Genomic DNA, 27304 nt, shown 5'->3' with positions numbered 1-27304 from the left:
TGCAGAGCTGATCTCAGCCATCTGTGTGAAAATAGCTGCAGCTGGGTGTGTCCCTACCTGTGTGTGTGCTGGAAAAGGGCTTGAGAGCCTGTCACAGCAGTACAGAGTAAGCGGAACCCAGGCTGGTGGGACAGGCGGGCTCAGTGGTATCCCAGTTCCAAGTGGCACCCCGCGGGGAACCCATCACACTCTCTATCCCAACAATCTGCAATCCACTCTATTGAAAACAGAAGCTGCCCTGCTCCCCACTTGGCAAACAGCAGCAGCTGAGGTCAGCGCTAACCCATTCCGTTCTGATCACCAATTTGCAAGCACACTATCAGTCAGCGAGCCTCCTGGGTTTGCAATGGAGAGCGAACCGATCAAGCCTTTTGCAAAGTGAGCTGCTTCCTGGTAATGTGCAGAATGGGCATGTGACGTTGTGCAGTCTATATGGTTTTATAAAAATATAAGTGAATATAATGTACTGGGATATGCTTCATGCAAAAGGTCTCTTGTAAGGTATCATTACAAAGCTCATAATCTACTGAGTGTGATCATCCTATTTGTAGAAATGTACCACTCTTGTATCTAAAACTAGAAATATAAAACATAACTCTGAGGGCCTATTGTAATTATGTAAAGTGTGGGCCATTAAGGATGGTTTGGAATCTTGACAACTCCCATTGTATGCAGATGGCTGTATTTACCTGTGAGTCTTCCTGTATATGTGTGTGCTGGCAAGTGAGTAATGAAGTCTTGCAGTGACATGTGATCATGTCACCTGAACTGGAATCCATCTTTAACCTGGTGCTTTTCCAGTGAGGGGGGGTGGAAACCCAGAGGGACAAAGGGTTCCCGCCTTATGCAAAAGATATATAAAGGGGTGGAACAGAAGAGAGAGGAGAGGAGCCATCATGGAGAATCCCCTAGATAACACCTGAGCTGGAACAAGAGCTGTACCAGGGGAAAGAATTGTGCCCAGGCCTGGAAGGTGTCCAGTCTGAGAAAAATTTACTGAAGCATCTCTGAGGGTGAGATTATCTGTATTTAGTTTGATTAGGCATAGATTTGCGCATTTTATTTTATTTTGCTTGTGACTTACTTTGTTCTGTCTGTCACTACTTTGAACCACTTAAATCCTACTGTCTGTATTTAATAAAATCACTTTTTATTTAGTAATTTACTCAGAGTATGTTGTGACAGTGTACCTCATAAGGCTTTATGGGGAGGGGGTGCTTATAAATGTATGTATGACATAACTGGAATATGTTTGGTGCTGCCTGTGCCAGGTAACATATCTCCGTAAAGGTTATGGTCTACTATATCTATTCATCGTATTTGTACATATATATATCATTTTCTACTTGAGGTTAAGAATATGGTCTGTATGCTGGCTTGGTTTCTAAGTAAGCTTTGGGAGGCATTTGGTCAGCTTCTTTAGGAAGGAATTCGCCAGGTTAAGTACCTGATCAGGAAACACCTGGGGAACAATGCATCTTGGAATGCTCCAATCCACATAAGAAGTCTTCCTAGAGACATGCAAGATTCCATGTGGACAATGGCTTCAGCCTGTAAAGACTGAGTCATGCAGGGACATGTGACTTGCCCAGGTGACTCCAGAACTCCATCTTGGAGCTGCACTTTGCATAGGAGGGAGGAGGGGGGTCTCCTCCCACAAGAGAGAGTCTATTTAACCCTGGGGGAGACCCCTCCATTTTGTCTTCAGCTGGCTAAAGAAGGAGCCTTTCCACCCCCCCAGGATGCTTGAAGGAAACTGAAACAAACGACAGTAACTACAGGGGTTGTGAGAGATTGCTGGACCCAGGCTAAAGGGAGATTAGCCTGTAAAAGGGAGCATTCTGGAACTGGTGAGGAACTTATCTGTATTTAGTTTGATTAGGCATAGATTTGCGCATTTTATTTTATTTTGCTTGTGACTTACTTTGTTCTGTCTGTTACTACTTTGAACCACTTAAATCCTACTGTCTGTATTTAATAAAATCACTTTTTATTTAGTAATTTACTCAGAGTATGTATTAATACCTGGGGGAGCAAACAGCTGTGCATATCTCTCTATCTGTGTTATAGAGGGCGAACAATTCATGAGTTTGCCCTGCATAAGCTTTATGCAGGGTAAAACGGATTTATCTGGGTTTAGACCCCATTGGGAGTTGGGCATCTGAGTGCTAAAGACAAGCACACTCCTGTGAGCTGTTTTTGGGTAAACTTGCAGTTTTGGGACAAGTGATTCAGACCCTGGGTCTGTGTTGAAGTGGACTGGAGTGTCTAATTCAGCAAGACGGGGTGCTGGAGTCCTGAGCTGGCAGGGAAAACAGAAGCAGGAGTAGTCTTGGCACATCGGGTGGCAGCTCCCAAGGGGGTTTCTGTGATCCAACCCGTCACAGGGCAGTACAGTTTTTCCACAATGCACCACAGTCCTAGGGCTAGAGCAGCCATATTTTAGGGTGGGCACTCAAGGGACTCTGGGATATGGTTACTTTGACTCGGGTCTTCACACTGCAGTGAGGACGCCGGAACCCTAGAGCATGGCTCAGAAAATTTTGAACCTAGGGTTAAAATACAATGTAGATGCTCAAGCCCAGGGTTCCCTAGAACAGATCAGCTGACTCAAGTCCCACTAACCCTGGGCTTACATTGCAATGTAGACATACTCTGAGACTCCAGCCAGGAAGGTCCTGGGAGTGGCCTCCCAAAGTAAGAAAGGCTCCAGGCAGCAAGGCCTGGGAGAAGGAAGAGAAACCTTTGTGTGGAGTACCTGCCACATACGGAGGGTACATAGGAAGCAGCCAGCCATGTTACATGGCCCAGAATAATAATGTTAGCATTTGGATAACATTTTCAAATACATGCAGGCAAATGGAAAGCAAATGTGATTACAATTGTAAATCCTGTTCACCAATTGATTGCATGTATATTGGACCACTGCTGAGTACATAGCTGTGTTGACACTTATGCCAAGGGGATTATAATTTGAATTTTATATCTTGAGTTGGGACTCTGGTTCTGTTTGGGTGCTACTTCTGTACAAATTAGGTGTAATAACATCTATCTATCTATCTATCTATCAAAATGCACATATGTCTGCATGTGTTGTGTGCATATATATGTATATATTCACACATACACATAACTTTAAAATTATGTATTTACTGGAAAGAGAAAACTGATGTAGATTTTATATAGTGCTTTACTGAGACGTGCCATGTGAAAAGAGCTTTCTATGTTAAAATGTCAGGTTCTAAATATTGTAGCCTGTAGGGTATGATTCTTCACACACCCTCATTGTTGAACAAACCTGAGGTTTTGTCCCAATACCAGCATGCTGTTTATTTAGATGCAGCTCTTATTATGTCTTTATATACATGCCGGTGTTGCACATTATTTTGATTATTGCTTGAGGGAGTTCTTAACTGTACATAGCGTCGAAAAATAAGAAACACGTTGCATGAAATTTCACTTAAAATGTTTCCCTTTTTTCCCATCAAAATTCTCACAAAAAATATTGATTGGAAAATAAATGGAAGTTTGGAAAATGTTGATGAGCTGTATCGGGTCTCTTTTTACATCTGCATATGATCTTGATGATGTCACCTTGGTTTCTTCCTTTCCTAGCTTGCTATTGCTTCTTTCAGTGGAGTACTAGTCCCTCCACGGTAAAGATGGATGTTAGCTTCCCATTAAAAGCCCTGCGTTTTCCAATCAATTGCCCTGTTTAAACACAAAAAAAATGACTTTGTTGCTAATAGCCGGAGCATTTTCCTGAGTCAGAGACAAAAGACGGCATCAGAGACCATTCGTTATTTCCCGTTAAATCTGGGGCGCTGCCTTGTTTACAGCTATAGCCGGCGCTGAACGGCAACATGTTCCTATAATGCTTGACAATTGACCGGGAAGATTTGCATAATTGAAAGGGACAGTTGCTGAGGTTGAGCTGACACAAACAGCTCTGGAAAGCCCCACTGGAGGGACCAGGCTGTATACCTTGACAGGCTTCTGACGGCAGGTGCAAGGAGCAGCGTGAAGCTCTCCTGGGCCTAGCCAAGACTGAGGGATGCTCCTATCTGGAGTGAAGGCAGAGGCAGTGTCCCAGGAGAAAGCTCTGGATCTGAGTCTCCTCACCTCCTTGGCTTTACCTCCATCTGATGCTACTATCCAGCAGAACTCCTATACAAGGAACAGAGGTGAGGGTGGATGTTGTCTTTCCACTCACCGGATGCGAAGGGAGGAGGGAGGAATGTGAAAACAAAGGCTAAAGGAAGGGATAAGAGAGAATATGATGTTTTATATCAGTGCAGACAAAAGAGCCATTTTCCCTGCTGACCTATTTACCAGGAAGTACAGCGCTTGGGAAGGGATACCGAAGAGATGATCCTTGAAAAGATACGTATAGGGTACAATAAAACTGGTGTCTTCATGGGGTTTGGCAGAAAAAATCCTGGATTGTCTTTTTTTAAGCCTTGGATTTTAAAGTCTTATTTTGCTTTATTTAAAGTTCCAATTGCTTGACTGGATTTTTCCACTCTTGGATTTTTCACCTTGGGAAATCATAGTGTGGCTGGCTTTTTCCCTTCCATGGGGGAGCCTCTACAAGCAAATGTGATCTCTGCACTCCTGCATGCTTCCTTCAGCCCACCCCAGGGCTCGACCCCAGGAACTTTGGCTGTAAGAGGATAACCCGCTACTCTGTGAGCTAAAGGACTAGCTTGGTACTGTTGCAGACTCATAAACCACTTATCTAAACCAGGCCCTGGAAGGAACGAAGAGCTGCATTATGGCGCAGGCTGCAGTATAATGATGTCCTAAGTCGGTGGGAGATTGTGCCTTTGCTGCGGTAGACCTAGGTGTGGATTTCACTCCCTCCTGAAATCCATCACATTCAACCAACTTGGTTTATTTGTTTCAATTTCATCAAGGCCACATGAAAAGAACTCCTAGCCCTGGCTCTAAGTGCCCTTGACAGAGAAGCGGAAATACAATCCGATGAAAACGCAACCAGCCGGAGCAAACCAGCCACCCTCCTCCACACAAAAGAAGCCGCAAAAAACAACATTTCCCTACTTCAGCTTCCACAAAAACCACATCCCCACCCGTGAAATGCACAGAACTGCCGCAATTAGATGAGCTGTGTGATGGGCCCCAAAGATCCACAGATTCTGGCAATTTCAGACCCAGGGAAGGGGAAGAGTGAATTCCTAAGGACTTCATGGACAATTCCCTGCTGGTGGCTCCTTCTGTTATGTACCCAGAGAGCTCTTCCTCAAGCACTTCTTCTCTCCTCTTGTAGGCCTGGTTTGACATAAGTAACTTGCCTCATTTCTTAGTGGGCGTAATTGGGAAGGCAAATGGATGGTTAAGTTGTAAATAGGGGCTTGACAAACAGTATACTGGAGTCAGGGAGTCTGTGCTAGCTAAGATAAGCAGCAACACCCTGATGTCAGGGACTACGGACAAGAGAAACTTGGAATGTAAAGATCAGGTTCCACGTGAACAGCACACAGACAGAGCATGCTGTACAGGGATTGGTTCCTGCAGAGTGACCAAGCCATTCCAAAAATGTGTGATTTAATGTACAGTAAATGCAATATGATGTGTAAATGTATATAAAGGAAGAGATTGTTTGTGTTACTTTGGATGTGCAGTACACCTTGTACCCACCCCCCTACGATTGAGTCTGATCAACTCAGTGTCGTTTTGCTCTATGCCAAATAAAGGTACCCGAGTGACGAAATCCAGAGTTGAACTGAGTGTTTTGGATCCCAGAGAACTGGATGAAGTGTTCTCTCAGAACTGGACAAGATGTTCTGGATAAGCTGAATGGAAAAGGTTTTGGAGGGAATCCCAACTCCTCCATATCAGGATGAGAAGGCAGCCTCTCAAGTAAGCTGATCTCAAGCTATTTAGGACTTTATAGGTCACAATCAGCATCTTAAACTCCACCTGGAAACTAACTGGCACCCAATGCAGATCCTGGAGCATTGGTGTAGAGTGCTCATTATCTGATGCATGGCTTACCAAGCAGGCTGCCACCTTCTGTACCAGCTTCCAAGTTGATTTAAGTTGTGGCCCCATATAATGCACATCGTAATAACTTGATACTAAAGAGAGGAAGGATGGCCCAGGGGTAAGAGGGGTAGCTGGAGATCCAGGTTTATTTCCTTGCTTTCCTACAGATTTCCTGTGTGACTTCGGGAAAGTCTCTATCGTTTGGTTCCCCATCTGTAAATTAGGGGTAATAGCACTTCCCTACTTCTCAGAGGTGTTGAGAAGGCAAATGCATTAAAGCTTCTGAGATGCTACAGAAATGGGTGCCGGATAAGTACAATAGATGTGACCAGGGCATGGGTGATGGCTGTGTAATCTATATGATCATGTGGGAGTTAAAAAAGACACACAGATTTTTAACTTGTCTGTCAAATGGTGGCCAGTATAATCCTTCCCAGTTCCTGGTGTAATCGTGTTCTATTTCCGTGGAGGTCTTGGGGACAGCTTCACCAGCCACATAAACAGGTTTCACTTTGATTGTAAAAGGCAAAGAAGTGCAATTTGTGCTAATGTGGCATTCAGGGGGTGTGCAAGGTGAGTGTGACTTATGTGCCAACAGAGCCAGGTGAATACCTCAACATATTTGGCTGGAACATTTGTTCAGACAGAAACTTGAATTCACTTTGGCTTTGTTCCCACCCCTTTGGCGTTCACTTTCTATCCGTATTCCAGCAAACCAGTTGAATAGCAGGAATGCTCAGGCAAACAGCTAATTTTAAGCAGGCATTGGCCGACAGTGAAGTTTGCATCACAAACATGAGTGTTCATGCTCGAAACCTGACTCTGAGAGGCTCCCACCCTTCCAGCAGTCAGAGAACAGAAACAACACCCCGGGCTTGATAGTGGCTTTGTCACTAGCCCTGAGTAAGGGGCAGTGGGGAACTCACACTGACTCTTGTAAGTTGCAACCCCTTCCCTGTTTTCCCCCCTACTGCAGGAGAGAAGTAATTTGCTACTGACTTAGCCCAGAAGTAAATTACTACTTCCCGCCATCGCATGACCAGCTGTGCTGGCAAGCAAATTGGGTAGGAGTAGGATGTAACCAAGGCTCTGCCAACACCCCACACCTCTTTCCCCAGCCCCTGCCCACCTACCGAGTAAGTGGTCACATAGCTCTGCTTCCTTCTGTGTGCCAGCACCTATGGGCTGGGTAGCCCATAAAGGAGTGTAAGGGGCGGGATGGTTCTTACTCCCCCGTGCAGGTTTATATTCTAAGACATTGTCTACAGTAGGGCTCTATCCTGATTACAACCAGCTGTGATCTGGGCAAATCCACAATGCAGACCAGGCCTAAATCGCAATGTAGTCATATGTGCTGAGTGGGCTTGATCAAACGAGAATCTAGGTCCCTCCTGCCAGGTGCTGCGTGTTCTCCACTCCCACACTCGTGCTGACCATTCCATTTTCCCATTTTCAAACCTGAGCCGCCCTGTTTACTTCTGAATGGACGTGTAGGGTATTATCCCGTCAGGTGCTGAGCTCCCACTGCGTCAATGGGGGAGCTCAGAGCTCTCAGCACCTAGGAGGAGCTGTTCCTCGCCTCTCCGGGGCACAGAGCTGCTCACGACCAAGCTACAGGCCAGCAATTATCAGCAGGGAGTGCTTGTTGAATGTCTTTCAAACTGCAGATAAATCCTGGGAAATCTTAAGCTGCTCTAGGTTTGAAAAAGGAATTTTTCTCACAAAAATTCTTTGTTGAAAAATGTGTCCCCTTTTTGGGGGGAAATGTTCAATATTTTGAACTAGCTCTAGGCAATTCACTAAGAGACACACACAAAAAGGACACATTTGCCAGAGAAATAGTCCCATCTGTAGAATGGGTATAGAATCCTCATCTACCTCACAACAGCAAGGTGATGCTTCTTTGGTTAATGTGTGAGATTCCCTGGTCAGAAAGCATCATATAAATGTGAAGGGAAGCATGGTTTAATGAATAAGCTACTGGACTGGGGGACAGGAGACCTGAGTTTTAACTCCTGTCTCTGCCAGTGATTCCCTCATGAACTTAGGCAAGTCACTGTGCCTCTTTGTACAAAATAGGATGATGATGTTTAAATCTAGGGATGGAAGGTGTCATATCGATGCAAATTATTACATAGACAAAGATGGGTGAGGTAATATATTTTGTTGGACCAACTTCTGTTGGTGAAAGAGAGAAGATTTCGAGCTCACTCAGAGTTCAGAACTTGTCTCTTTCAGCAACAGAAGCTGGTCCAATAAAAAGATATTACCTCATCCACCTTGTCTTCTTAATATGCTGGGGCCAACGTGGCTACAACACTGCAAACACATTATTACATGACAGTATTATTATATTATGGTATTACAAAGCCTACCTTCAACCAAGGAAGTCAGAAGGGTGACATTTGCTGCTTTCCTTCTTCCTGCAGGCAAATTCAGTCCCAGTCTGTCCAATTTTTCTCGCAAACAGCGCCCCCCATTCTTGGATTTTGCTCTGTCGTGATAAATGGGATTAAAAAAATCCCACACTGATTTTATTCATAGATTCATAGACTAAAATGCCCAAAAATCCCATTGTGATCATCCATTCTAACCTCCTGTATAACACAAGCCATACAACTTCTCCAAAATAGTTCCTGAAGAATATCTGTGTATTCATTTTACTTGTTTGTTCATTACATTCCAATCTAAAATTTCCATTCACCCCTTTTGCTAATCTTGGGTCTATCCCACCACTGCTGATGTCAATGAAAAATCTGTCAGGGACAGATCCTTATTCCCTTACTCACACCGAGTAGTGATTTACTCTAGTAGTGGACCCATTGAAGTACCACTTGGGTAAGGTGATATTGAGCATGGGTACGGTGATCAGCATCTAGCTTTAAATTACTTCAGGCTGTGACTTTCAGCACAGTCCTGAGCAAAGGGTTTCACATAAGCAGCTCCACCCTAAAAGTAGCCTCGTGAACAGAGCTGGACAAAATTTGTCAGCTGAAAATTTTTCTGGTGCAAAATGCACATTGGGCAACACTGAAACGTTTTGCGAATTCATGTTGATTCCAAGACATTGTTCTTTTTGAAACATCCTCACCTCCGAAAAAAATCCAGACAAATAGACACAGTGGTTTTTGATATTTCCGATATGAAATGCTTCATTTTTTCTGTTTGAAATAATGTTTTTGTTTTTAAATGTTATTGAATGCTATTTTGAAACAATTCCGAAATCTTTTTAAATAGTCGACATTGAAACAAAACATTTTGTCAAAATTAAACATTTTGGTTGGCCTGAAACTAAAATTCTTTCTGACTATTTGCTTCTCTCAAAATTTAAAAAAAAATTGGTTTTGGTCTAACCCAAAATGATATATATTTTTTTACTTTTTAAAATCTCCAATGAGTCAAAATACCTGTTAGTCACCCAGCTCTGCTCAAGAGACTTTGGGTATGTCTACACTGCATCGTACACCTGGATCTGTGGGCCCCAGGACTTGGCGTTTCCAAGCCTGCACTTGAGCATCCATGCTGCATTGTAAACGTGGGCTTACACCTGCTGGACCCAGGTCTCACAGCTGTAGTAACGTGTCCATGCCTCAGTATAGAAACTTTCTTGCTTGTGTCTGTGCCTTGACCTGTGGCCACACTGCAAAAGGACAGGGCTTGGGCTTATCCCCCCAGCAGAGACCTAGAAGCCAGGTGCAGAATCAGACAGATTTGTGTGTGAGCAGAAGGGTGGTTGGTCTCAAACCTGAGTCACCCCCCAGGCTCGCTATGGAGTATTGACATACCCCTTACACACACCCCTCTGAGTCACAATCCACTCCCATTTTCCCCTGGCTGTGTGAGGTGTAATAAGTTACTTCACTCTTTTTAGTAGATCAGCTTCCTGCTTGTTGCAAACCTAGGCAGCTCTTCTGGCTGGTGAGTGGGGCAGAGGGGAGACAAAACCCTGCCCACTGCTCCCTTCTCACTGCCCCTTTGTCCCAGAGTGGGGAGAATCGAGCAAGTAGCACCTGCTCACTCCATCCTGACTGGAGTCAAAATCTGAGGGGGGTTGAACAGGGGGCCTCACTCCCTCATATTCCCTTATGCGGCTAAGCTGTGACTAGGGCTTGCTGAAAATTTTCCATCAAAATTCTTTTTCAACAGGAAATTAGTTTTTGGACTAAATGAATTTTTCCACACAAAGGGTCTGCTTTCCATGGAACATTTGGTCTTGCCAATGAAAAGCTGATTTTTTATGAAAAGTCCATCTTTTTCTGCAGAAAATGTTGATGAAAAGAATATTTTTCTTTGTTTTCACTGAAATTTTCCTTGGAACCTGCCCCTCTCCCCCGCATTTTCTGATCTACTCTACCTATGATGATCTAGACAAAAGTGTATGAGGAAAAGAATGACAGTGCTACCTTGACTCTGCTACACCTGACCTCAACTTACCTTCTCAAAATGCCTCCCAAGAGCGAAGCATTGAGGCATTCGGGTGGAGAGAGGCGCCTCTTCACCTCCGCAATGGTCACTTTGTATTTAGAAGTGGAGCTGAGTAGAGATAAGCGCCCGGGTACAGAGCAAAAAAGATCTGTGGGGTTAACAACACAGGTACCACCTACAAAACAAAAAACACATGCCTTAGGTTAGAAGACGGAATCAAAGTATGGTCTCTAAGATGTTTTTCTTTGCTTTGACAAATATAGGCACAATTGTGCACTTTTCTTTCTTTCTTTCTTTCTTCTCACTCTACAGTTTTCAGAAGACCTACTAGATTGAAATCTAATAGTTGGAGGAAATGAACCAATTTTTTTTTTAAATCATAAATTTTAAAGCTAGAAGACACCATTATGATTATCCAGTCTGATCTGCACAAGACTGGCCGTGTAATGTCAGCCAGAGGTGCTGGAACAATTTTTATAGTGGGGGTGCTGAGAGCCATTGAACCAAACTGTAAATCCTGTATATAATGGAAACCACTTCAAGTCAGGGGGTGCTACAGCACCCCCTGCACTCCTAGTTCCAGCACCTCTGATGTCAGCCAGTGATTCCTGCATGTAGCATGACAACAACTTATGGCTGAACTAAAGCATCTGCTTTAGACAGCTAGTCATGATTTAGAAACTCCTCAAGTGATAGGGAATTTACCACATCCCTTGGTGATCTGCTCCAATGGTAAATTACCCTCACTGCTAAAAAACTGCATCTTAACGTTCACAAGACAATGTATAACATCAATCGGGAACATTGGTATCCTATTCAGTCTAGGAGAAATGGTCATGTTACAATTACTTTTTTTTATCAGAATGGTTCCAGAGGTCTCAGAACTTTCAAACACTCTGCCTTCCATTAGACCAGCTCTTCAGCTGGTGTATCACCATAGCTTGACTGGAGACAATGAAGCTACACTGGTTTATCCCCAGATGAGTTCTAGATCTATTTATTCCTTGCAATTAACATCTGTTTGGCCTGGGCCCAGGTTATCTACAAGACCACCAAAAGCTCGGGGATGAAGAATGTGGTCAACAATTCTGCTTCTCGGGCACAATGGAACTTTCAACCATAAGGATAAAGCTCGGCTGTGCAGAAGACAGAGCTTTCTCCAGGGCTGGCCTGAGAGTGTGGAATGAACTCTCCCCAGGGATCTCAAGACTAATGATCCCCTTCTGCTCCAAATGGAAGGTGCATTTCTTCGATCTGCCCTCTCTAATGTGCAACCTCTGATGCACATGTGAACCCTGATTTGAGTAAGCATCTAGGTGTTAGAACAGATAAGTCAAGTGCCACATGCATGCAGTGGAGTTTATGTATGTACAAGTCAGAGTTGTACAAAAGTCCCTGCATATTTTCGCACAAACATTTTAAAATTTCTGGTCTATAATGTACAGCTGAAAATGGCAATACAAATTTGGTGATGGCTTCAGATGTTTATCTGATCTTTCTTTCCACCCTGATTAATTTCAATATAGCCTCATTGCATGTTTGTATATATATATATATATTCACACGCCTACATGTGTATATGTATAGAGGGAGCTATAGATATAGATCTACTTATTTCAAAATAAGAGGCATGTCCTTTGTATATTTTACAAACAATCAGACTGTACTAAAATTAATGAAATGTTAATATTTCTCTTTCTCTCTTAAATTAAACCCATATGTGCATAAGCAATTGACACTGAATAAATCATTATTCATTTAATATGAAAATATTTTGGTCCCACCTTGGCTTTCCTTCCCTAACCTGAGCTTATTGAAAACCTTGTCATTAATCTGTAGTTGTAAATACCTTACAACTTAAATATTTAAAAACACAGTTACCGTGCCAAACAATCCCATTAATAACAATACGGAGGGGGAACATGTATGGGAGAAAGAAAAAGTGTTCTTTTCTTCAAAACAAAAATCAAAAAAGCTAAATTCATTTTTTTTTTTTAGAAATGCTGAAAACCAGATGCAAATTAGAACATGGTAAAATCTGTTGCATATAATTATTGCACTATATTAATTATTCATTGCTACTGCACCACGGAGAAGAGGGGAGTTTTGCGGACAAAGATGGCTCCAAAAATAGGCCTCAAGGAGCAGGCAATCTTCTTTGAAGTCCTTACTCACAAGAATACTCCCACTGGGGACTAATGGGTATGAGGACCATGGGACTGGACCCTACACCCAACAGAAGAGACCAAGGAGTGGCAATAAACAAAGGGAGAGGCGGTAGGAATAGAAAGGGAAGGACAAGTACAAACAACAGTGAAAGATCACAGGTTATGCTTTGCACATATTTTTAGCTTCCAATTCTTTTTTAGTTAGTATATTAAAATGTAGAGATAAAGTTGAGAAGAAGCTGAGGTCAGCAGTGAGAGGCCTGTTTGTGCATTATTTCCTATGAAATAGCAATGACAGCAACTAAGGCCAATCATTGCTCACCTTTAGAAACACAGTTCTTGGTACAGAACATCAAAGGAATTGTCCTAGCTGATAGCCAACCACAGGCAGTGGGCAACAGCTGAAATAACAGAGGACAGGGCAAAAAATTCGAAGCCTCTCAGGAGTTTGATGTCTGATCCTGGAAACCCTTGCTCTCATGAGTAGTTATCACTCCCTTCAGTAGTTGTTAGGGACCAGATGCTGCCACTAGTACTCATGCTGAGTAGTACCTTACCCATGAAAAGTCAGTACTCAACATGAGTAAAGTGGCAGATTGTGAGCCACTTACACACACTGGTGAGCAATTATTCACATGAGTAGTCCCAGTGAGCTCTACTAGGATACTTACAGAGTAAAGGTTTCCGAACATAGTCCTTTGTGAGTGGTGCCGTTGAAAGGATGCCAACAGGACTACCCCTGCTAGCAAGGCACTGACATAAATAAGTTTTCATAGGACTGGGCCCATTCGCTATAAAACTGATCCTGCAAACCATTCCTTACTTATGCAAAGAGACCTGTTGACTGGAATGGGGCCACTCTCAGGACAAAGCATTATCGAGATGGGGAAGCGTTTGTAGTATCATGTATGGTGCATAAGCTACGACTGTGGAACGCATGGATAAATGTGATTATTAAGTTACCATCTTTCTTTATCACATGACTTTGTCTTCTTATTTGTCATCCTCATTACTATTTCAACAAATATAACAGTACCGAGGAAAAGGGGGAAAAAGATCTCTATAATTTGGGGAACAGAAAACCCAACTGAGGGACAGAAGATTCTGGGCCCGATCCTTCAAGGTATAGAGTGCCCTAAGCTACCATGAACTTCACTGGGAGATGAGGATGCTGTTGATAAACTCCTTGAAGGATTGGGTGCTTTAATAGGGAAAGGGTATTTTTAATTTTTGCTGTAATATTTTGAGGTCCAATCCTATTCCCACTGAAGGTAAAGGGGAAAAATCTCCTTCCCATTTACTTAAATAGGAGTAAAACTGGGTCCTTTGTGCTGGACTCTGCTTTGACTTTGTTCTCTCATCCCTAATCTGACCATCACCTCTTGAAATAGAACTATCAAGAGTTGTGCTAAATAGCTGACAAATTAGCATTAAGAGGAAGTAAGTGCCAGTTTTGGGAGAGTATTTGTACTTTATTCCCCTCTTTGCACCAAATGAACTATTTCAGTGCAAAACACTAGCCACCAATAATGATAAATGCATCAAATAATAATAGTAGGAACACCAGTGGACTTCACTAACTTACTAGAAACACATCAGTCCTGTCAACACAATGAAAATGTCAGTAAATTAAGGTGCAAAGACAGGTTTGTGGATTTTGGTTTTAATTTTTCCCTTTCATATAAATAGAAGATATACATGATAATGTAGTGTGGTGGAAAATCATTTAGATCCTGATTCATTTAAGCACATGCTTAACTTTAAATCTCACTGGCATACTTAAAGTTAGGCATGTGGTTATGTTGAATAGGGCACATGTGTGCCCATTTATCAGTAGATCTCTGTTCTGAGATGCCTCCCACCCCCCATTAGTTAAAATGCTGTGCATTAATTATTTGTGTTTTAATAGAAAACAATGCTATTGCTTTGTCAGAAATGTGAGACATATATTTCTACTGCTGTCACTGCATTGTGAGTTCATATTTTTTCTGGCCTGTAGCAAATAGCATGTGTATATAGTGCTTTTCTATAAGAATCAGCATAATTCACTAGAGTCATCATTGAAGAAATGGGTTTTTAAGGAGATATATGTGGGATTTATTTTATATAAACAATTAACATTAGGTTCTGTTCTTTTATTATTCTATTATTTATGTCTACAGGTGCCTTTAAAATGAATTTCTGTGTTACAATTCATGACACCTTTCAGATTTTTTTTTTTACCGTGTTCTGAAAATCTGGCAAATTTGCAGTTTATTACAAAATGGAGAAATGGTAATCCTTATGTTTTGTTAAGTAATAGAAGAGCTGTCAAAATAGCTACTGATGAGTGGTTTATTTGACACATTTCACCTCTTTTTCTGTTCATGAGTCATATGGGCAATTTAGAATTTTCTCAGAATTATTCATCAAATTATTCAGATTCAAATTAATGTCTGTGAAGAACTGCTGCTCTGTAGTTTATTTGTGAGCAGTTCATTATAAATGTTCCAAATTCCAGCTGTGTTGGTTATTTGTGACTGGACAGGCTGAATACATATAACCTTTGTAATCAGGTTTCTTACATTTGAGTTCAAACTGTGTGACTATCTCTCATAGTCACTTAAAACGTACTGTTTCCATGTACATTTTTGCAATAAACTCATTTACAGAATATTCATGTTAACTAAACACAAAAGGGGTGTGAATGCAGCAGAAGTGATTTTATTTTATATATATATATATACCAGTAAATAATCAGGGGATTTTTTTTTGAGGTTTTTGCCCAGCTTTAGGTCCTGACCCAGCAAAGAATGTAAGCACCTGTGTAACTGTAAAATCATGAGTAATATGGTTGAGTTCAGTGGGAGCTGCTGAGTTGTCAATATTTTTGAAAATCAAACCACTTAAGTATAGGCCTAAATAGGCAATTAAGAGCCTCACTTTGGGCACCTATGTTTGAAAATCTTGACCTAAGAAGTTAATTCAGATGAAGTAGGAATGCGACTATAATGGATGCAAAACAAAATAAACAAAAGGACAAGTGTGCTTTTGTTTGTTTTGTTCTTGTTTGTCCTCATCTTACTGGCTTCCAGGAACACAACTGTAAAGATTTCTACAGACATGCACAAAAGGAAGACATTCAATGGAAGGAGGATGGGTGCTTGATCAATCATAATGCCAACATCATGCAATTATACTGAAGGGATTTGTGCTTTATAATGAGAACATAAATCTTATTTTAATGGTATGGGCTCAAATGCAAAATGTTCAGAGATAAAAGGAAAAAAATCAGTCCATTTCTCTTTCACATCAATAACTCCTAAGCATTGTTAGAGTTTGATTTGTTAATTTCACCTGTCTCCCTAACTGTCAAATGTGTCATAAAGGAGCAGAACTGTCTAAAAGAACTCCTAAAACATTAAGGTTTTTTTTAAGCAGAAATTCCCAGTTAATCTTTTAGCAGATGTTCCAACTCTTCATCCTGCCAGAGGTTTGGGGAAATGTAGGCAGGTTTCTTTTTGTTTTTTGTTTTTTTAATTTGGCTTGCTGTGTTCTGTGTATATGCTGAATGATGAGATTTTGGCACACTATATTGTGTTTTGTGTTGTGCTATGTGTGTTCTCCCGGTGTGTGTGTGGTGATGAGACTTTGGTACGCTGTGTGGTGTGTTTTGTGTTCCCTATGTTGTATTATGTACTTTTGTCTTCCCTTGTGTTGCCTTTTGCACTCTGTGAGTCTCGTTTGCATTGCGTGCTGCTGGGCGTTGTGCTAGTCGGTGTGCTCTCTCTGGGGGGAGGGGTGCGCGGGCGCGTGCGGTTGGGGGGTGTTGTATTTGACATATTGTATCATGTCTGGGTGCTGTCCTCGCTGTGTGTGCGTGGCGCGAGATGTTCGACCCTCTTCTACTGAGGTTGTGCGTGGGTTGCTTGCTTTGTGTGCTGCTGGTGTGTTGTACCGATGTGTGCGTCCTGTCCTGGTGCGCATATCTGCTTGTGGTGGTGTTCAGGTGCGTGTGGTGTTCTGTGCGCTGGGCGACGTGTGCGTTGTGGTTTGCGCCCTGTCCCAGTCTATGCTATGGAAGTTCTGTTTGTGTGGCTTGGACTGTGCGCCGGTGTGTGTGTGTGTGTGTGTGTGTGTGTGTGTGGCTACCGCGTGTTTCAGCCATTCACAGACAGGCCGAGCTGAAGCTGTTGTCTCGCGTTAGGAAGCACAAAAGCTCCCAACCTTGCAATGGAGCAGAAGGTGAAATGTAGCAGAAGGTGAAGAAAATAGCAGAAGGTTAGCACAGAGCGGACTCCCCTGCCCACTAGTAACTCCTTCACTGCCCCATGCTACAGCTGAAGCCACATTTCCATGCAGCTCTGATGGAAACGGGGCGTTTGTTCCCTTCCCCAAGTTTCGCAGGAAGCCTGATCTTGCAAACATTAGCGACCAGTTGTGGCATTGGTTTGACACCACAAGGGACGATTTTTGCAGGCAAACAAAATCGAATCCCTCTCCCAACCTAATCACGTGCTTGCCGTTCCCGTGTAGGGCAAAGCAAGCTGCAGGAATGGGTTTTTATTTTATTTTATTTTATTTTATTTGGCGTCTAATAAACACAAACGCCTAACGCTGCGCGGATTACAGACCCTGCCTTCTAGCGTAACTCCTCGACCAATTTTTGTTGTTGTCGATTGGAGATTATCTCGGCTGGAACCGCGAAACCTATTAATTAAACAAGTTATTAGGATTTAGTGCAATTCAAATTGGCTCCTGAAAAGAGACAGCCGTGTTAATTACAGTGCATTAGGACTCGGGACACAATTATAGGTATTACAGGATTATCAAGACTATTGTACGGTTCTTCAACAGATAAGAGCTGGTGGGGGAAAGGAGGTGGGGCCTGAGAACAACAAAAGGAGGAAAATACAATTAATTGAAAGATTAAATTGCCTTTATGTACAGTACTATATTAGCCTACAGTACAGGGTACGCCTATAGATCCAGATCTTATCCTTTGCCCTAAATTACCTGGAGAAAATAAATTCCCTTTTAGTGGAAAGTTTCACAACATCATTGTAGAACGATACATTATCCTTTGTTATGTAAAACCGAATTCTGCTTTTTCGATTTCCTATGTGTAGATTTTATTTTGGATATAGAATAGTACTTCTTAGTATTGGAGAAATGTAGGAATAGGTATATCCTAGCTTGGGAGGGGGGGGGAGTGAGTGAGAGAGAGAGGGAGAGAGAGAGAGAGAGTAGGATAATCTGTCTGGACATAGAGAATATTTAGCAAGCAAGCAAAATAAATTCCCTGTTAACTTTCCTGCCAAACGGGTGTTTACAATTTACATGAAATAAAAACAATAAAAGGTATTACCATTCCTGTATCTCCCCAGTTTTCAGTACCACTAGTGCATAGATTACAGAGGTAGTATACGGAAAACACCTTTTACAGCAAGATCTAGTCTACCGCTCCTTCCATGTATTACCCGAGGTATCATAAAGGGAAAAATGTATTGGGAAGCTTTATTTTGTTGTTCTGTGTTAACATTGCCTCGAAGAGTCCCCCGCTTAAACGCTCGGCCCTTAATGAGTGAGACATTAGGCTGTAGTTTCGTCATTAAGTGTCTCAAATTAAAATTGAAGATCAGAGGAAATGATCAAGCCACATCGAATCCCTTTCAAATTGTAGGCAGCGCCATAAGTAAATACATAAAAGGCAGAAGAGAGAAGGGGACGCGTCTTTCCCGTGATTTTATTGGCAGACTTTTGGGTGACTGATGCTTGAGCTTTTAAGAATTTGTGTTTTTAATCAAATAAGATCTGACAGTGTTCCTAGCTAGGCATTAATGCTTCCGCATTCGCATGTCAGTCACCTCTAAGCGATCTGACAAACTCAAGATCTCTAAAAACGTGCAGAGTTCAGATCATATTAATTCCCCAAAAATGTTTTGATTCAAAGTAGTTTGTATTTTATGTTGCCAAGGGCAATCGAAAAAGAGCTATTGCCGATAGCCTGGCCTCTCTCTCGTCATGGCCCAGAGGCGATAGCAGTATTTAAGCTTCTTGAAATTAGCCTGGGGCAGGAACGAAGGATGATCACAAAGCGAAACAAGAGCTTTTTTTTTTTTTTTTTTTTTGGAGTTTGCCATCTCGATTTCATAAAACGACTGGGGCCAAATGTCACCGTGTTGTCTTTTTAAATCCAAATATTTGGAGGTGAGGACACCCAAGCGGTGTATGTTTCATATGCAGGGGGGCTTGGGAGTGGGGTGGTTAGCAAACAAGCCCCCCCCCGCTCCCCAAATCAAACGGAAAGCAGGCTCTTTGGCTTTAAAATGGCAACCTAAAAGGGAAGGAGTCCATCATAATAAAAGCCTGAGACATTTACTGGGAAAGTGTCAGAGGAGAGGGTGGGGGTTTGTTGGTGTTTTGTTTTGTTTTAATGATCCAAAACCACAGACGACTCCTGTAAATAGAAGCTTCGTTTCTTCAAGTGATTTCTTTTGAAACAGGCGATCTGAATATTCAACTTTAAGGCAAAGCTCCACTCTGTATGTACAACATTAATATGATCTCTGCAGAATTTGGTACTCAGAAATATTAACATATCAAAGCAGCTGCCTGAGGCTAGAGAAGCTATCGATACACGAGCAGTAGGTAAAGTAAAGATTATTGGTTCTGATGGTTGGAGTAGTGGAGCTCCGGGCTATATCCTACACACCAGTAAATGAAAGTGATAGCATGGGGATCTCTGCATCAGAATTGGTGGCAAATATTTTATCTAGCTGGTAATTATCTCGCCACCACCTAAGTCCTGCAAAAATCTTGTACTTTCCGAGCCTCATTGAAGGAAAACACAAAATCATGGCACTAAACAATATCGCAGCCAGCCAGGATGTGTAATGTCAGATCTGTGTTCGGAGACGGATACAGGGGTTTGTTGAGGCTGTTTTTGACTTTTTTGGATTTATTATAATTATTATTCAGGTTGATAAAGAAAACCACGTGGCCTTTAAGACCCCCGCCCCCTCCCCGAACAATAGAATGACTTCTGTTCAAGGGGAAATTACATGAAGAGTTCTGTTTTAAAATCTTTCTTTCTTTCTTTCTTTCTTTTTTTCTATTTTTATTTCTTTCTTTATTTCTTCCAGTAAATGAGGAAAGAGCCAACCGACATGCTTAATGGATATGTGTATGTATTAACGAGAAAAAAAATCTGACACGAGACGTTTAAAATATTAGGGAAACCCAGAATTAATATATTCTTGTTGATGTATCGCTAGAAAAGAAGTCTGGTGTATTTATAAGGGATACTGTACCGAGCTTAGGCGTAGGATGTTTTGATTATTACTAACACCTATCGCTTTTTTTTAAGTCGGACAAAATATTTATTATGCATTTTTAATATACATTTGAAACTTATAGACTCGTCTTTGGTATCTACCCCTGACTTCACCAAGAGATAGCTCTTGTGCAGCTGCAGTTCGGCATCAGATCAGTGGAGGGAAAACCTTACATTTCCATGCTGGATTTCCTTTACTATCAATCTTTAAATCCTTGAGCACCTTGATCGCTTTAAAAAAAAAAAGAAAGTCTTGACTACAATCAGCCACACAGGTAATTGGAAGCTCCTTAGCTGAGCTGGAGAAATTGAATAAACTGGATGTGAGCAAAACGGATATATGAACCCTCTTTCACAAAGGAGAGTAGAGTCCAGTCAAGTAGTACAGACATAAACCCCAATTTATGGGAATTCATTCACTCCCCGTCTCTCTTTGATAAGGATTCAGCTTCCTAGAGGTCAGATTTTGGTTCAGAAACGAAAACACTTTCTAAGATATAATTAATATCAACTCAATTGCAAGGAGAAAGAACCAAGGGGAATCACACAGGCGGGGGTACACCCCTTTTATGGACAGATTGCAACAGATAGGAACGGCTAACACACATCCATGTACAAACAATCCCTTCAACGTCCTGAAGTTTCAACCCGCCATGATTCTCCAGTACTACTGCAAACAGAACTGTCGGAGGAATGTTACTCTCAACTTCCCTGTTTTCTCCCACTTTACAGACTTCTGCAGGGTTGTTTCCCCACCCCCGGTTCATTCCTTTGTGAAATAAGAATTAAATCTAACTTTGCCTCCGAGCCGTTTGGCGGGGACTACATTTTAAACCAGGGGAAATGTAGTGTTATACAGGACAGACTCCAAAGACAACCCCAGGTTGGAAAGACGAGGCAGCCGTCACGCGCGCCGGGAAAGATTCCAATTAGTGGAGCTGTTCTTTCAGCACCAGATGTAGTGTCACCAGCCTCCTCAATGACCGCCCTACCTTTCATCTACCGTCCAGATTGCTTTGGATAATAGCCTCTCACCTGGCTTTTTGTTCTTCCAACTACCACGTTTACACTACCAGGCCCCGGCGTGTTTGTGTTGTCGGGTTTCATTGCTGAACGTTATACTAGTGCTAAAATCTTTTGTAAGCAAATCACTCTTGTTTAAAGTATAAGTGGATTCAATTGTTATCCACCCCACCCACCTCCCGTCTTTTGTTTTGGGCTAATTCTCCCCTCCCACAATCGCTGGGTCAAGATTCACAATGTTCCTTGCCACGGAACTGGGGATTTCAATCGGTACATCGGATTCTAAAACCAGTCGAAAAAATTCGGAGTGGCTCACCTTCTGTGTCGGATCTCAATCTATGTTTAATACTAGAGATTTTTTTTCAATGCAATTTCAATGGCAATTCGTTCCCGGGTGTATTTTATTTTTTATTTAAATCTATAGTTTGTCCCGGGATCTGAATAATAACATCGGTTTTATTCTACTTCAATAACACTGTAGCTAATAGTGTAATGAATAAGAACGGACTTTATTAAACGGAAAGTGAATAATTACGGGAAAGAATATTATTTCCGAAGACGTCGGTTGGATCTTTGACAAAACCCTTATATTCGTTTTATTCTGAATACATATATTTATGATAAACATTATTTTGGGATACAGTATGTCTCTATATTGGGGTTGAATATATGGGCCTCTAGACAATACGGCCTACTTTTGCATCTCTTAGTCATAACAGACTCCCCCACCCTCCCCCCCCAAGAATAGTCATGAGCAAGGTATTCCGGAAAGAGAACAGAATAGATTTAGACGACTTCAGATATTTTCAGTAGCAGATGGAATCAAGGGCGGCTTTACCCAGGCAACTACTTAGTCAATCAGCGATTTATCAACCAGTCTGTAACACTGAGTTATTTATTACACTCATATTTCCAAAACTCTCGCCCTTTGCATAAGAGATCAGACTGCAAATTTAACCGCCAGGCGCTAGAGAGCACAAATATTTTAAAATCGAAACGAGAAATCTACCCGAGAAACGGGGAAATAATGAAACAAACAGAAACCTCGATTCGCTTTTTAATTTCGGATAGCTGCCATGAAGTGGGGTATTTGTAAATTACTGATGCACTATAGAGCCATCAAGACACTACATTAGTTTTAATGTGCTTCTCTTTACATTGAAATCATCAATAGTTTTTTGATATATCTGTAATATGCGTACACAACAACAGATAGAGACATAGGTGGGTTTTTTTTAAAGTCAAATATAAGAAAATATTTTTTTTAACCTGCTTACCTCTCCTTATCACCCCACCTTGGCTGTTCAGTACTAGCCCACATTGGGCCTCCACCGACCCCTTAAATTATGAAAAATAAAAAAAAAATCAGTCAGATACCAAAACGCTTAAAATTAAGCAGCGTTTGTTTTTAATACGGAGCTCGGTCAATAACGACAGTGAAGACAATATTTCAGCAACACATTTCTAAAATGGGATTCAAATTACCTGACAACTCCATACAAATCTCAGTCTAATTCCTTAATTTTCCACTATCCTAGGCAATCGTATTTTTTCACAGAATAAGTTTCAGGTTCCTTGCTATTTGGATATAATTTTTTGCCTAGATAGATAGATAGATAGATAGATAGATAGATTTGAGAAGTTTATGTGTATGTATATAAATAGTCTCTCTCTGTGTGTACATGCATACAGTGTGTGTGTGTATAGTGTATACACGAAGAAATTCTCCCAAATATCTGTTGATCTAAACAAATAAAATCTAAGCAACAATGCAGCTGTCAATAATTCTACGAGATATCGATCTCTCTCTCGTTCTCTCTATATGTGTGTGTGTGTGAGTGTACACACATACACACACCGTGTATATATAACATAGCCACTCATGCACTATGTTCAAGAGAATATATGTGTATGTGTGGCTTGGCATATATACGAAGAAGTTTGTATTTCTACACATCGCTTCCTTATATTTACTCTAACTCTTACTCTTCTATTTTTAGATCCAATTCCTCTTTTATACATATTTTTAACAGGGATCATGAACGTTTTTTTTATATACTGGGGGGAAAAATACAATGGAAATGTGGTAAAGACGCATTTTCCTTTACAAACAAACGAGATATTTGACATGAAAGACTCCTTTAAGGGTGTTAACCTACTCAACAGCCCGTGAACAGTTAAGTAAATGCGGAGGGAGAGTCGGTGCATAATAAAACCCCCACTTTACAAAACAACCTTTACAGTCCTGGCGCTCTCCCCCACTTTCACCATATTGACGCTGGCCTGTAAGACCCTCCTTTTCAAGGCTCTTTCTTATTTTAAGTGTTCTGCTTTAAAGTGATTATGAAATCAATATGAAAAAAAACGTGGCGACTGAGCATAAATTAAAGCGGTGACGGGAAAAGGTGTGACAGTTTCCTTTGTTGCCCATGGAAAATCTTTTTAGGGGACTGAAAGATGCCACTCCAGCCCCAAGACTGTTTGCATCTGTTAGGCAGACTTAAACCGCCCTCTAAACTATTGGACTTTCACTTAACATTCTGGGCAGGGAAAAGTATATTTACATTTGTTGCATTGGAAATGAGGCATATGCTGATGAACGTTTTAAAAAGAAAGACGGAGGAGAAGGGGAGACTGGTTAGACCACCGTTTTGGTTTATAGTATGCCTGTCCGCTCTATTTCAGCTTACCACCAAAACACCTCCCACTAAACACACGGTGAAATTAACAAGCCCGAAAGTGTGTTTTGAAGCAACTAAATACATGCATTCAATTTCTCCCCGATGAGTCTTTTCTATACCTCAATATATTTCCCTCATCTGTCTGGAAAGAGAGGGGGTGAAAAATAAGTGTAAGGGAGGGTGCCAAGATGAGGGGGGGGGGGGGGGGAATCAGGTTTTTTTTTTAAATGAATTTTGATCAAATGATGAACCTTTTCCCCTATTTTTTTCAAAGCTGTTTATTTCTATTTTTTAATAAAAACGAATCTGGAGCTGGCAGCTTAACCAAGTTTAATTATTTCTATATTATTATGATTTGTAAGGGAAACATGTTGTTTGGTCGGATGACATTGCATAAATGACCAGTTGAATGGCACTAAGTCGAAAATTGGATAAAGTATGGTGCTCTTTTGCACAGGATTTAGGCATTGTCCACTGCCTTGCAAACGTTCTTAATCCCCTCTTTTGAAAGATACAAGGCTTTGTGCCTGGCAAAGAAAAAAAATTTGTACAGATACAAAAAAATCAGCAGCAGACGTGGTTATAAAAAGGAGTAAATAGGTTTTAGTTGGGCTAAGAAGTGAATGGCAGATTTTTTTGAGGGGGGGTTGGACATAAGGGGAGCCTTATGGAAAATATAAAAAAAAATGCCCAGAGAATATACAATTATTTAGTGAATTTAAATGTGGAAAAATCAAGATTTATAGAGTTTCTCCTCCAAAGGGATCGAACAGAAAATATGATTTGGTTGGTACTATTTCCCCCCCGCCCCCCAATAATCCCTTGCTCCGAGGTAAATAGGGAGGAAAATCTTTCTAATGGGGCTCTTCTTAGTTCTCCGAACTTCTGGGTTTTTTAGAGCAGCTGACCCCTATGTATGGGGGAAAGGACAACATAGCGTGCATTGTGGGAATGGAGGCAAAGACTGAGGGGAAGTAAGTACAGTAAATACGGTTAAATCCGTTTTAGCCTGGCTACCTCTGGAGTGAACCCGGCTCCTTAGCTTGTTTTAAGGGAAAGTATTTGTATTTGACTTTTTAAAAAATATGTATTGTTCTAAATGATAGTTTTAAAAATACATTTTAGCTTGGGACAGAGAGACGACTGGATATGAATTCTTAGCTGATGGTAACGGATTCATAATTGACTATAAACTAGGTTATCTAGATAGATAGATAGATAGATAGATCTGCATCCATATCTATATGTCTCAAGACCTTCGTTATTTTACTGTCAAACATTCATTTTATGCTTTACTTTTTGCTTTAACATTTCATCTATCGCAGTTAAACTAAGGGATATGTGCAGAACACCATGAGATTTTTTTTTTTTAAATCTCATAGCAGAGATATTTTTCCTGACGTTTCTCCTTCCTCCTCCCTCGATCTATTTGGATTTGTATATGTGTCCGCGTGTTAATTAAATATACACATTACCGCACGTTAGGAAAGGGAGAAAAACGGATTTAGATGGATTATTTTGTAGCCATTGGTTTGGAGGAGATACACACAAACACACACACAAACACACGGATCTCTTGATTAACTGGCCAAACCGCACCTGTTTCAACTCAGCCACCACCTACAACGTTAATCCAGGTGTGAGGTTATTTGTCCGGCAAGAGAACTACATGTTTTCAGTTTTGGACCCAGGTAATGTTCTTATGCCTCCACCCTATATATGTGATCGGTGTGAGAGCGATCCTGAAGCAAAGAGGCTATGAGGATGCATCATCGAAAGTATATTGCATGCTATTTACCTGCAAATCGTCTGTCCCCGAGGCTGCAAGCCCGAGGCTTGGTCCTGGCAGGAGTCTTTGATCGGGATGCATCCCATATTGGGACCCATGGCTCATAAGAGACAGGTCGTGGCGCCGGTAAGCATCTAAACACCCCAGCTCTCTCCTCTGCTCGTCCAAGCAAGAGGATTTGAGAGCCCGGGCGTTGTGCAGGTTAATAAAATCGGTGGGTTCCCCATGGTGGATCTGCTGATAGTATTGCTGCGAGTGGTGGAGAGAATTCAAGGAGTAAGCGTCAGGGTTGACTGCCGGGTGGCCGTGTTGGAACTCGTAGTGGAAGGACTGGTGGTGAAGTGGTGTGTACTGGTGATTAGTGGAGAAATACGGGGAAGCAAACTCAGTGCCGGTGGTGGAGTAAGTTAGAGGCGAAGAGGAGGAATAGGCGACAGTTGAGTTGGCCACAGACTCCAGACATCCAAGCTGCATCAAACGATAGCTGTTTGATCCGTCATGACGTATCTGAAAGGAAGAAGGGAAAAGGAGACCCAAAAAACTGGAGGTTTGTCATTTAAAACACCGTGTGCGACTCCGCCAAGCACCCTACCCTGCATAGCTTCCCCCCAGTCAAGGTGCCTAGCTCCAAGCCGCCCCAAGGTCGCTTCCCCAACACCTTGGGAGGGTGTCATGCAGGTCTGTTAAAAATAATAAATAAACACCCGAACCTGCCTTAGTACAGTCGAGCGAAAACGAATCCACCGCACAGAAATACAAAAAAAGGGACCACAACCAAAAATACTGATCGCAGCCTCTGCTATCTGGGAGTGAAACAAAAAGTCATCACACAGAAGGGCTTTAACTCCACGGGAACACCCAGAAGGGGGGAAAAATCTCGCCCTTGTGTTATAGAGCATTACATATCTAGATAGATAGCTGCCGCCTTCTTGTGTTTGGATCCCCGGTTTCTAAGGAATCCCGTCACATTGTCCCCCTCAAATGTTCCTAGAGGAAGGCGATGCTCCATCCTTGCCACATCTTCCCGTTTCTGGCGATTTGATTATTTCCCCCCAACTTCATTATATTATTAGGGGTCTTATTCTGTTTTCGTGCTGGGACTGTTTCAACGTGGTAATGAGTTGCTCTGGCTGGTGACAGATGTCATAACGAATTCTCTCCCTATACTTCTTTAAATTATCTCTGAAGCCGGATTATCATTAAATGTAACGGTCCAATATGGATTAAAAAAAATGGAAACAACCACAGAGGCACACACTCTCACACCCATGCACACACACACACATGAACACACACACATGAACACACACACACAAAATACCTCTGCTTCGTGGACTAGTCCTGGAAATGTAGTTGACATTTTGGGTTCTCCGAAAAAAGGCTCAGGATAAAATTCCCTCTCCAAAAAATCAAATCAAATCAAAATAAATTTAAAACATCCAAACTCCTTGTATCCCCACCCGATTTTTAAAAAATCTATATCTACGAGAGAATTTGCAATGTATCTGCATAGATCAGATCTCTTTCCTTTTCCATGCACCACCTTAAAAACCTGTAGGAACAAAATTTTCCCTCTGCACAAAAGCAGCTCCCTGGATCAGATTTTGTACTTGCTGGGTATTTCTTTGGCTGATGTCGTAGGTCCCTTGGTAATATAGAAGTTTTGAAAATTAAGCATCAGCACTGAGAACTGGGAGGACAATAGATAGAGGAGCTTCATCCCAGGAGACAAGGAATAAATATTGTATCTTCGCCTAATAAGGAACTGTAGGTTCTTTCAACATTTTTATACAGTTTTTCCTCCACTCTTTAGAATGCTTTTTTCTCACACAGGCTAATATGGGAGCTAATCTGATCGAAGGGGGCATTTTGAACACATTTTATCGGGAGGCTATAG

At 41.6% G+C, this 27304-nt stretch overlaps 1 protein-coding gene across 1 annotated transcript in view; it reads right to left on the bottom strand.

Annotated features, from left to right (window-relative positions):
* Positions 1-26767, bottom strand: part of TFAP2D (transcription factor AP-2 delta) — a 57954-nt gene extending 31187 nt beyond the window's left edge. Inside the window, exons 1-5 of the mRNA XM_024202321.1 lie at positions 26729-26767; positions 25417-25914; positions 22215-22275; positions 10441-10606; positions 8382-8500 (exon numbers count right to left, since the gene is read on the bottom strand). Coding sequence (XP_024058089.1) covers positions 8382-8500; positions 10441-10606; positions 22215-22275; positions 25417-25914; positions 26729-26767 — 883 coding nt within the window. The remainder of the gene's footprint in view (positions 1-8381; positions 8501-10440; positions 10607-22214; positions 22276-25416; positions 25915-26728) is intronic.
* Between the last annotated feature and the right edge of the window lie 537 nt (positions 26768-27304).

Source organism: Terrapene carolina, unplaced genomic scaffold (genome assembly GCF_002925995.2).
Source record: "Terrapene carolina triunguis isolate 2854851 unplaced genomic scaffold, T_m_triunguis-2.0 Scaffold42, whole genome shotgun sequence".
NCBI classification, from domain to species: domain Eukaryota; kingdom Metazoa; phylum Chordata; order Testudines; family Emydidae; genus Terrapene; species Terrapene triunguis.
The sequence above is the reverse complement of the archived record's forward strand: the minus strand, read 5'-3'. Positions and strand labels throughout refer to the sequence as shown.